This window comes from Stegodyphus dumicola, chromosome 10, assembly GCF_044657685.1.
Source record: "Stegodyphus dumicola isolate Sdum_Otavi_A_Nest chromosome 10, ASM4465768v1".
In the NCBI taxonomy this organism is placed as follows: Eukaryota; Metazoa; Arthropoda; class Arachnida; order Araneae; family Eresidae; genus Stegodyphus; species Stegodyphus dumicola.
The window spans coordinates 21,447,409-21,459,843 of NC_140777.1; the positions used below are offsets into that span (position 1 = coordinate 21,447,409).

Consider the following 12,435-nt stretch of genomic DNA (forward strand, 5'->3'; position numbering starts at 1 on the left):
AAACTGATGGGATCTGTATCTGGCAGAATGCCAAGAAAAATTGATTCATGCTGAAGGGGAAATATGTCAGAGTTCATTATTGCAAGGCCAGGTGGAGTTGTATCCACCTTTGAAAAAAATTGCAGAAAAGGCAGGGGTGGGGAGAGGATGGGTACTGGAAGATTCATCGAATGGCAGAGGAGAGAGACTATTCAAACTGATGAGATGGTTGATTTGAAAGGGGGAAGAATGTTATTTTTCTGAGATCTTATTTAGGGTGAATAAGGCATGTAGATCCGTTCAAGGGAAAGAATGTAAACAAAATAACGTTCGCAAAAATCAACTGAGTGGTCTTTTGTGTGGGAACAGCACCAGTCTATGCACAATGACAAGGCCATCCAAACTATGTACAATGACCATCATAGGAAATATTTTATATTTAGTACACCTAAACGCCGCATGGGTAGAAATGCCGCACACGCTGAAAATTTAAGTTTTAAACACGTAAACGCTGCAGCGTTTCTTCCGGAAATTACAGTACTTAAAAATAAAATATCGAAAAAATACTGAATGATGTAGGAAGGAAATCTAAGATTTTCTTATTTATGCTCAGACTTTTTGATGATGTGAGATTTGAATGAGCTTCAGAGAATGATATAACATTAAGCATAACCATAAATTGCTTTAAAAAGCAAGATTTGTATTGCGACTGAATGCAATCATATCTATCCAGGATTTTGGAGAAGGTACTGATGAAGTGTAAAATAAAATTTCACACACCTACCAGTTGCCTAGTTACATCTCTTGAGGTTGCTTTTTGTCTAAATATTTGTTAGTGTTATAATATTTATGCTGCTGCAGAGTTTTATTAAGACTGCAAGGGTTTGTTTTTGATGTAGATGTCAGTGTATGGGTAGGGAAGTTAGAGAAGCTTTCTATACCAGAAACATATTGTAGATGACTGTGAGATTTGAAAATGCTGAGAAATACACCATAGTGCATAAAATTAATGTCAACACAAAATGTGAAAATTTTTTCCATTTCTGGAATTTTTGTATCTAAACACAGGACCTGTTTAGCAGATAAAGCAATAGACGCTTTATGTAAAAATTGTCAGCAACTGAAAAACATAACTTGTTATATATTTGTAATATAACTACTGATTGAATAAATGTAAAATATAATAATATTTTCTGTTTCTGTATTCTACGATTTTTTGTGCACTTCACCCTTTCCTATTATTTTTAAGCATATTTCTCTGTAAATGTTAGGAATGTCTTAAGCAGAGTTTGTCCAAAAATTTGGACGCTTGCCTTATGCTATGGCGTATTTTTATCCATACAGCTTGACAAGTGTTATTATCGCATGAAGAATAAGATTAATTTATCTTTCACCTGATCTCACTGTTACTCAGTTTTTAAAGGGCTGCAAGAAAGTAAAGCATAAAATCTTTGTTTTAAATTTATTTAACCTGCTAATTTATTTAAATTTATTTAAAAAGTTATCAACATTTGAAGCATTGCTGTTATATTATTACTGTTACTATGTTTCTAGTGCTATGTATTATTACATACATCAGTGCAGACTTGTTTAGTTTTTAACTGAAGCAATTTTTTAAAAGCATGAGATTCTTGAGAAATAAATTACTAATTCAGGGTTTTCCAAATCTTGAGAAGGCAAAAGTTTTGAGAAAACACAATTGTATATAAAGCAATTTGCCTTTTAATTTGAATTATTTAACATTCTAGAAATAGAGTTGATGAGAATTTGATCTTATTTAAAAATGTAACTGGTATTTAAACTTAAATGCCTAATAATTTATTCTTCACAGCCTTGTCAAAATCATGATTAATTATATAGAAGAATATCTGCTTAAATGGATATAAAATATGGCAATTTATTATGCATAAATGGGAGTTGTAAAGTTAGTTTATTGTAGTACTTGCTTGAATTTTCTGATTTCATACATTACGTGAAAAATTGTTAAGTGGATGAAATCTTTACATTTTGCTGTTTGAACATTGCTATTAGATTTTAAATATGACTTTATAATAAATCCAGATTTTTCTAATAGCCATTATAAATGTGTTTAACATGTTTCTATAGAATCAAAAGAACAGAATTTGGGATATTTATTTTCTTGTGGAAAACATATGATGTCTTGAAATATGTTTGATTGCGGGAATAATTCAGAATTTTGTGTAATGTAATTTGACTTAAGCTAGAACTGAAACACATTAACCACTTGCGCTAAAAAGACATGCCACGCATGTCGAGATGCTTTTGTCTCAAACCGCATGCGACATGAACACCACATCGATAGGCATTTATCGCAAAAGTGAAAATAACGTGGTGCACATGTCGCCTAACAACGAGATTGTTTATTTCTCGAGTTACAGCTCTGGATTGCACTCGCAGATGCAAAGCGGCGTAAATGAGACACTTTACCGCTTGTTATATTGTAGTGCATGTCACCGCAACTGTGGAGTTTCGTCGTAGCGCAAATGGTTAAATTGAAGTAAAGTGATAGGATCTTGAATATATTTAGATAGGATCTTGAATATATATTTAGATGTTGCCATGATTACTGGAGAAGCTAGAGGAGACAATAAGTTGCTTTGAGAGATCTGTTTTAAAGTAACAGAGTCTAATTTATCTTTGATATATGACTTAATTTAGGATATAAAGACTGATAATACAGAAGAAAAGGAAATACACCTGTAAATTAATCATTTTAATAAGTGTTATAATAACGCACAACTAACAAGGTGAAGCTGCAGCATAGTTAATACCGGACTGCTGTATTTTAAGTGTTTCCTTTTAAATCTCATATTTTTAAATTAAACATTTCCATTAAAAAACCATTTATAAGTGGATTACTTATTCCGCATTACATGATGCATTGCTTAATACTATGCATTTCTGTGATGCATTACTTGATAATCAAATTTTAGTACTTTGTTACAGCGGCTTCGATCATGTTTAGTGATTTTAGATTTGTGCCGAGATTTCAACTATAATTTCTCCATGCTCATGAAATGTGAATGTAAAAATAAACAACAGATTATATATTACAAAAATACTCATAAGCATGTTTTTTAAAAATCTTTGTTATTATTATTTTCTCTCATGTAATTATTCCAGTAAACTGCAGCTCCTGTTCAGCTGTTCAACTGCAGCACTTATTGAGCTGTCACCCATATTAAGTTGTTTGTTATACAGTTTCATGGACATCAGCTCCTCTGCCCAAGAATTCCTAAATCTAATAGCAGTGACAAATAATATTCTGGAACTACTGAACAAATTTTCAATGTGGAGGCCCTTCTTCTTTTTGCAATTTTTAACATTGCATCTCCAAATGGTTTCATCGTTAACATAAAATTTCATGTTGTGGCCATTTTTGCATACTCGTTTATCAGGTAAAAAACCTCTTTCTTGAAAAATGATATGGCATCTTCCTCATTACTTGGTAAATTAAAGAATGTTAATGTGATATTCACAAAAAAAAAAAAAAAAAAAAAAAAAAAAATGCAATGGATGTATTTTAAAATAAACAGTGTGAATTCAAAAACCTCATCAGAAAGGAATAATGTAAGAACAGGCTGCAAGAGCAAAAATGCAGCATGGTGCATTTTTGCTCTTGCAGCTAATAATATACGATTACGTGGCGAGGTATAAAAACATGCACCCAAAGCTGATATATGATCGTTTTGTGAAGTGTCAGAACTCGTAGCCAGATTCTGGCAAGAAATCTTAGTTGATTGGCGATTCAATCTCGGGGGTCGCTATATCGAAGAAGTACCCAAATTTCTTTAGTTTAGTATATGACTTTGAACTTCAAAGTGAGACACTAAGCAAAAATATTATAAAGGGCGGATGAATTTTGCCTAGAATCTTACATTTATTTTTTTGCAGTGTCATTTTTCCAATTTAATGCACTTGCCTTGTTTATTAAAATGCTTGTCATTGTAGATACTACTTCCTACTGTACCATCAATATTTGTGTCTTAAATCAATGATTAAAGTGAAGTAGTGACTTACTTTTGATATACTAAATTGACTTCTATGCTAATTTTAAATGCAAGACTATTTTTAGCATTTTATAATTTATAGGATGTTTATTCTTTCCTGAGAACCATATAGTATTTCATGATGATACTAATGAATGAGAGAATTTTTTTGGGAGGGGAGTTGATATTTCATTTAATTTCAAGCATTATAGATTTCCCTAGCATGTTTTTAAGTAATATAATTGCTAAACTCTGATTGGTAGTTAATGGAAGTTTGAATGCTTTAGGTAATTGTTGATGAATAAATATATTTCAAGGTTGAGTTTTAGATTCATAAGTGGGATATTTTATAGTATGTTCAGTTTCTTTCTTTTCTTTTTTTCTTTTCTTTTTTTTTTTTTTTTTTTTTTTTTTTTTTCTCATTACATGTTATAGGCTTTGAAAATTTAATATGATGTTATATTATTATTTTTTTTTTAATCAAAACTTGTTTGATATAAAGCTTGTTTGCATGCTGTGTATTTTTCATTATGATTTATATGTTACATGTTTACTCTTTCTAGAAACTGTCTGCTCCAATATCATCTACAGAAGTGTGAAACTTTTTACAATTGTTTATTAAGAATTTCTATCATTTGCCACTTATGTTGCATGTGTAGTAAATTTGTAAAAGTTTCTTTTCCCTGCTGCTTGCATGTGTCATCTGCATTATGCTATTATGATTTTTTCTTAATTTATTTTTTAAAGGAAGAAATGATATATTCCAACTTTCATCATTTGTTGTTATTGTTGCTGGATTTTTCTTTAGTTCTATATAATACACATGAAAAATATTTGCATAATTTTTGCTTTGTATTACTTTCAATTCTGCGTCAAGATTAGTCGGAGATTTGCAACTATTTATGCTTAATCTAATATATAGTATTCCCTCGCTAACCTGATAATTAGTGCATTATCAAATTTTTTGTAGTTTATCAAAGATATTTTTTTGGGGGGTTGGGGGGGTTACATTCAAAAAGTTGCAGTGCAAAAAAACACAGTGAGAATTATTTGTTGTTTTACACAAATTGAATTTTTGATTTTTATTAACTATAGGTATTAATAGGAAACTACATATTGTAACACAAGCCTTTTAATAAAAATGATATTGAAAGATAATTACATTAATTGACAGAGAAATGTCTGTTGTACAAACCTTTTCACATTAAAAAAAAAGTTTTAAGCTAATGGCATTTCAGTATTATTATTGTTATTTTCTTTCTAAGTATAATATGATTTGAAAAACCTAATAACATCTATTTCAACAGTCATTGCAGGAATCTAACTCAAATTTAGGTCTTGAGTGGTGAAAGTGCTACTTGTTGAAGAGTATGATTATTATGGTATCTATCGTGACTTGTCGATGAACTTTGTAAATCAAAATGGAGGTATGTGATGCAAGAATTGTAGTTAAAATTTTTTAGAATTTTCAAATACCTTATATTGCATTTAATTTTTTCATACCTTATTTTTTAAAAGGAATAAGTATCTAAGTTGACACAATTTGGCTGTTGTGTGCCTGTTATTTTTTTCCCTTCTATCTGATCTAAAGTAGTCCTGAAGTCTGGGACTCAAATGAGATTGGCATTATAAATGATGGAAGGATTTTGTTATGTTGCTGCTGTTCCCATTTCTGTTTGTACTGTTTCTTTTTACTGATACTCTGCTAAAAATTTCAAACAAGATTCAAGGTAATGGCCATGCTACTGATACTCTGCAATGAGTAATGCTTTCTTCCAGTCACCAATACCCAGCATTTGGTTTTGTTTCTTGTGTAAACACACACACATATATAAATGTACATGCATGTGCACTCACATACACAACACACAAATTAATATAAAACTGACAAAAGCAAATTGCAAGAATGACTTTGAGAATTATTATCTTGTGCATTTGCTGCTAAAATTGACGTACATTACTTTAAAATGTTAAATTATTACCACGTATGCAAATTTTTTTGAACTAATAAATTACATGATTAAAATAAATGAAAATTAAAAATTAATATGTTGATTTTTTTCACTGCCAGACCTGAACATTGTCAGGAGGTAGGTAGATATAACACCTATACAATCATCATACCTGGCCTATTAGATATGTTTCTGTTAATCCCAAATTGGCTGAGGCTTTAAAATGTAATATTTACCATTTTTAAAAACCATTTTTATGTCTGAAAATTTAAAGACTCTATCCCTACATATATGGCCAGCCAGAGAAGCATATATACGATAGTATAAACTACATTCAAAATGAAAATTCAAAGCATCAGAAAATTTCGGTTGGGTCGTATGCATAAAAATGGCAAAGTGGGCAAAAGCAACACTTTTTACAGGAAAACTATAAACACAGTAAATATATAAGTGGTAAATGCAGTCATAAAATTAAGTATAAAAAATCTGGAATTCAATAAACATTAACACTTTCACTGCTGGTCATGTGAGGTTATGTTGATAGTTAATGCTGTGTGATAGAAATAGATTGTACCCATATGCCAACTTTATGAGAAATATGATTTAAAAGAGGTAACAAAAGATTATTATGTCTACCATATTGATTGCTAAGCCTTTAAGCATAGAATTTTATGACTGCACACCAGTGTGTGATTGGCACTAAAGGTAAATTTATTTTTGCAATGCTGCATGAACCCTGGCACAAGGTATTTAAAAATGAATCAAAATTAGTAACAATAATATGCATTATTTTTGAATGAAACTATGCCACAAACAAATATATATATATATATATATATTATAAATAAATATGTTATAAGACAGTTACAATGATATTCCTACAAACTAATTTCTGAATGTTATTCGTGTATGGTCTTTGCATGAAATGGAACTTTGTCTTCATTCCAAACTACATACATTGACAACTAGTTTCTAACCTTCACTCCATGCCAGTACTAGCACATATTTTCAAAACTTAATGCTGATCGGCAGCAAATTTGTTAATCAATATTTCAGTCTAATTACAAAAATCATATGAATCAATTAAAACTTACTCAAGCAGTAGGTACTTCTAAATGAATGTTGGAAAGAATGTGGATGGGAAAATTATCTGAACTCAGAGCAGCCTTTAATCTCGCCAAATAATATTAATGAAATAGTTGCTATAAAAACTTAAAGAAAAACTTTAAAAAATGGAATTCAGAATCTGGCAAAAATTAAGAAAAAGAAAAATAGAACAGACTAACAGCTCTTTGTGTTATTTTGGCTGCAGTGGCAACTTTCAGAAAATTTGAAATGTCCCCATTAGTCAAAGTTACAGCCATAATGGTAGAAATAAAAATACAAATTTACAGTAAATTACATATTTTACAAATTTTACGTACTAAAAGTAGTTTCTCACCCATTCACCTCATTCTTCCTTGCGGTTTAAAAAGGGCTTCATTATGTTAAAAAAAAAATCGCAGTTCATAGATGATGCCAGCTTTTTTTCAGTTTTAATTATTTTTAAACATATTTATTAACTTGATTATTGGTGAATGTTTGTGAAAGCAATAGAATTTCTGGTATGTTGACTTCCCTTAAAATATCTTTTATACAGGCTAATTGATTATAAATAGTATTTCCTATAACCTTTTTGGAGATGTTACTGTTCCGATTAAGTAGCTTAATAGAATTAAAGTCGAAATCTCTTTTGTCAAGTAATGTGACTTCTTTTGGTAATTAAAAATGTTAAGATCCAGAAAATCGACAGCTGGTCAAACTGATCAATCTCAGTTGGTCTTCTTAAGTTTAAGACAGGAAGGCTAAATATTGCTAGATTCGATGAAGTTAAAATTGTTGAAAGAATGATATCATCAATATATCTATAGAAATCTCTACTTTTTAGTAAATAAGTAAAGGTTACATATTTGAGTAGAATAATTCATTCCCATAAAGATGCCATTAATTTGCAGAAAAGTAGTATCTCGGAACTAAATGTAATTGTGAAAAAGAGAGCAGTGGAGATATACCTTCCAGCTAATAGTATCTAAACTTTTACGTATCTGTAACATTGGTAATTCTAATAGACTGGTATAAATTTTTTTCATTGGCTGTGGTGTATAAAGGTTCCCAAAGGTTCCCAAAGTCATAGCAATTGATATTAAGTATATTGCTCTTTTACAATTTTAATCACATGATGGTTGTTATAAATGATGCAATTGAAGTGTTTTTCTTTGTTTACATTTTTTAAATTAAGTTTACAAATCTGCGTGAATTTAAGTGAAAAAAATGTAGTCATATCCCTCCTTATAGTTCCTCGTGCCATTAGGAATAAATCTGAACTTGATTGAGCTCTTTTGGAACTTAAGCAGTGCATATAAGTTAGAAAATCTACTGAAATCAGAATTAAGAAATAATTTTAGTGTTCTGTGAAAAGCATGATGTTTATTAAAAGCATGACGTCTGTTGAAAAGCATGATGTTTATTATTAATAATTGCTCTTTTGTTACTTTTAGCAACACCATAAGTAACTGCTTGTTTAAGTTCGCTTTCATCAAGAGAGCTGTTACAAATGATGCTGAAATTATTACCGACTTTGTTTTTAGTTATAAAAAATTTAGCCCTAAGAGTAGAAATTTTTTTTGAGTTCTTGCAAGAGGTAAAAACTTTCAGAACTTTGCTGCTTAGACAGTGCTATTTTGCCATTGTTTAATATATGTTTCCATTCCATAAAGGTTTGAGTAGGTAGGCAAAGCTTGAAGCTGGTTCTTAAAATGAAGTCATCTGTATTATCTTCAACATTTTTAATGCATAATGACTTATTAACTGAGCCAACTAACTGGCGTAAATTTAGTACTCTGTTTCATAAGCTGCCTTAAAAAATAATCTTCCAACTGTATCAAAATTACCAGTAATAATGTGTTTATTGGGAGAATCCATACAAGAAGGGGGGGGAATACATCATTGCAGTATCAAGTTGCTTTTCAGTTCAGTTCCTGATGGTTGGAAAGCCAGTTACATTTTTTTTTTTTTTTTTTTTTTTTTTTTTGTAGTTGAAACAGACGTGAGTCCTGGAATCTGTTGTGGGAAAAGATATTGTGATGTTTTAAACCTTTTTTTTAAATTTATTCTATCGAAGGCAAGATGTAGAAAGTTAATAAGAGAGAAATTCATGGTCATCATCTTTCTGTTACTTTGAAATTTAAGTATAATAAAATCTAATACAAAGTCTTTAATATCAGAAAAATTATTGAAAGTACCTATGAAGTACTATTGAAGTTGTGATAATGTAAATGTGTGCAGTAACGTGACACTTTTTAAAGGGAAATCTCAGAATTAAATAAATTAATGAACTTAAGTTGAAGTTTATTAACATTAACCACTAGTATTTTGTTTGTAGTCTTTTTACCTCATTTAGTTCTTCTAAGAGCGTTTCTACTGAAAATATTAAATCTTCCATAAGTAGTATGATTAAAATATAAAGTAGATTTATTAAGATAAGTGTTAAGTCCCTGTTTTTTAAAATGTACAGATTTTCTGAAAAGCCTAATTTTTAGATTAGGAATAAAATCTAAAATTTTAATTGAAATATCAGTGAAACTGTGTGTTTTAAAATGTTCTATTTCTATTGTGGCCTGAGAAGTTTGAGCTGATGCAAGCAAATTCATTTTAATGCGAGATCTGTAGTTGTTTATTCTTGATTGTTTTTAGTCTGTCCTATACAAACCTTACTACATTTGTTACAAGTAATAGAGTAAATACAATTAGATGTTTTTCAGACTGCTTTTTCTCACCAAGTTGGGTTAGCTGGTGAGGCATTATGTCTGTCTGTATGTTAAACAATTGGAATTTTTACATTCCTATATTTCAAATCAGCAAGATGATAAAAGTAAAAAGGGAGCTAACCTTAATTACAGTCAAGATTTACGAAGGAAAAACTTGAAACCTCAGTTTTGCCTGAAAGTAATAGATTAATTCAAAATCGGAAAGTCCTTGAATTATTAAAATAAGAGTAATAGGTAATAATAAAAGAATATATTAAGTTGCTTACTCAGATACAAACTAATATAAAATTGAAAAAAGCAAATTGCAAGAATGACTTTCAAACCTAAAACCCTGTGCATTTGCTGCTAAGATTGACATAAATTACTTAAACATGTTAAGTTATAATCAAATAAGTATTTTTTTTAAATAATAAATTGTAAACAAAAGTAATTATTGAATGAAATGAAAAATATAAAAATAGATGCAAATTTAGAAGTTGAATGAATAATAGTCAGTAGTCTTTGGCTGAGAGTGACATCTGAACGAACATTATGTTTTAAATTTTTAACTCTAAAAAATTCAAAAATACATCAAAATTGAAATTGGTATGGTCATTTTATCACTGTCAGATCCGAGCATTGTCAGCTGGTAAGCCTATTGATACAGTTACCTTATCTGACCCAGATTTCTTTCACTCGCATTACTTTCTTTTTTGTTACTTTCAACAATTTTAATCATATCCAGTCTAGCAGTATTTGCTTTTCGTATCTTAGTAACACTAACTCGGAGCAAAACTGACTGTTAATTTTCTGAATCTTGGCATTTTTAATTATCAAGAAGTGAGATTAACTTTTATTCAATTAAGTTAATTAAATGGAGCAGTAACATCTCAAAATAGCTGTAGAAAATACTATTTATAATCAATTAGTTCGTATCAATAATATTTGCACATAAGTTGAGCAATAGCAACAGGAAATTTTATTACTTTCACAAGTAAGTGGGCAATAATCAAATTCCTAATTATTTTTAAGAAACTACTGAAAAAAAGCTGGCTTCCTCTACAGACTATAAATATTCTTTTACATAATAAGGCCAATTTTTAAACCGCGAGGAGGAATGAGGTGAATGGGTGAGAAAGTATTTTTATTGTCGTCTATAATAACCTTACTCTGACTTTCCGCCTACATTCTTTTCAGCAGTCATTTAGAAGTAGCTACTGCTTGATAAATTTTAATTAATTCTTCGCCTTTTTTTGTAATTGTATTTTTGTATTTTGATGCCAATTTTTAACATTGTTATAATTCCAGATTGTTTATATTTCAGTAGGCACTTACACAATTGTTTATTGTTTTCTTGCGAGAAGTTTTGTTCACTTTTATACATGTGATCCAACAGGTATTTTTTGATGCCTTGAATTTTTATTTTGAATGTTGTTTATACTATTGTATTTACATTTTTTTAGCAGGCTGGGTATGTAGGGGTAGCGTTTTTTAAATTTTAGAGGTACAAATAATTTTAAAATAATTAATTTTGAATCCTATGCTAATTTGGGATGAACAGAAACATATCTAGTAGACTGGGTATGGTAATTGTATCAGTGTTAAGCTCACATACATCCTGACGATGTTCAGGTCTAACATTGATAAAACAATTGTATTCATTTTTAATTTTCATGTATTTTCTGCTGTTTGAATTTTTAGGTCTAAAAATTAATATTCATTCAGATCTCAGTCTCAAATATTGACTGTTCATTCATCTGCTAAATTTTCATCGATTTATATATTTTTTATTTATTATAATGTATTTTTATTTATTATTTAAAAAAATTATGGCTTTTGTTTAAAATTTATTTGAAAAAAATTTGGCTATTTGTTTATAATTTAACTTTTAAAAAATTTATATATATAGTGTATATATATATATATATATATATATATATATATATAGTGTATATATATATATATATATATATATATATATATATATATATATATATATATAGTCTTCTTCGCTTTTTATTTTAATTTTTTAACTACGTTCACAAAGTTTAAACTCTACAAGCTAGTAGGTCCTTCCTAAAAATCTTGTATTTTTTTACTAATAGCAAATCGCTATTTATTTTATTTTGTACATTTACCTAACCAGGCCATTAAGTATAGTTTTTCTTACACCTTAATGTGTTTTTTCAAGCAGACGCGTCAGGAAATGGAACAGAGAATTGACACTAAAGTTTTTGACTAAGTTTTTTCAGTTAATATTCAAGAAGAGTTTCGTATACAGTTTCATTTGTCTGTTTCAACGAAATGCGTTATGGAATTAGCTGGATTCGAATATCATTATAAAATTTCCACTGAAGGGTCGGTAATGAGATTCGAATTGGGCTAATTTACCATTTACCGCTTTTTTGTTTTTGTATTTTTGCTTAAGTCTTATATCACACTTTTATTCTATTGTTTAAAGTTTGCCTTACCTTGATAAACATTTCACATACAATTAGATTTGAATTTTATTTGTAAATATTCTAGTGATAATAATGTTTACACTTAATTGCACTTTATTTTCCGTATGTTAAAATTTGTTTCACTGTAACCGCAGTATCTAAGCTACTTTTTAGTGGAAGCACTAAGACTATTCTTTTAACTTGTTTTCTAAATTTTGCAGCTCAATGCACAAAAGTTCTTGACCACAAAGGTCTTTTTTAATTTGTT

General features: G+C 29.3%; 1 protein-coding gene across 6 annotated transcripts in view; it reads left to right on the forward strand.

The window, feature by feature from the left end:
• The window catches only part of LOC146994912 (inositol polyphosphate-5-phosphatase A-like), a 222,044-nt gene that overhangs the window by 16,085 nt on the left and 193,524 nt on the right, over positions 1–12,435 (forward strand). For 2 of the 6 annotated variants that reach the window (XM_085824731.1, XM_085824730.1), the window contains exon 2: positions 5,297–5,416. The exons of the other annotated variants lie outside the window; for them this stretch is intronic. In XM_085824731.1, coding sequence (XP_085680857.1) covers positions 5,411–5,416 — 6 coding nt within the window. In that variant the 5' untranslated portion in view covers positions 5,297–5,410. The remainder of the gene's footprint in view (positions 1–5,296; positions 5,417–12,435) is intronic. 6 annotated transcript variants of the gene reach the window in all.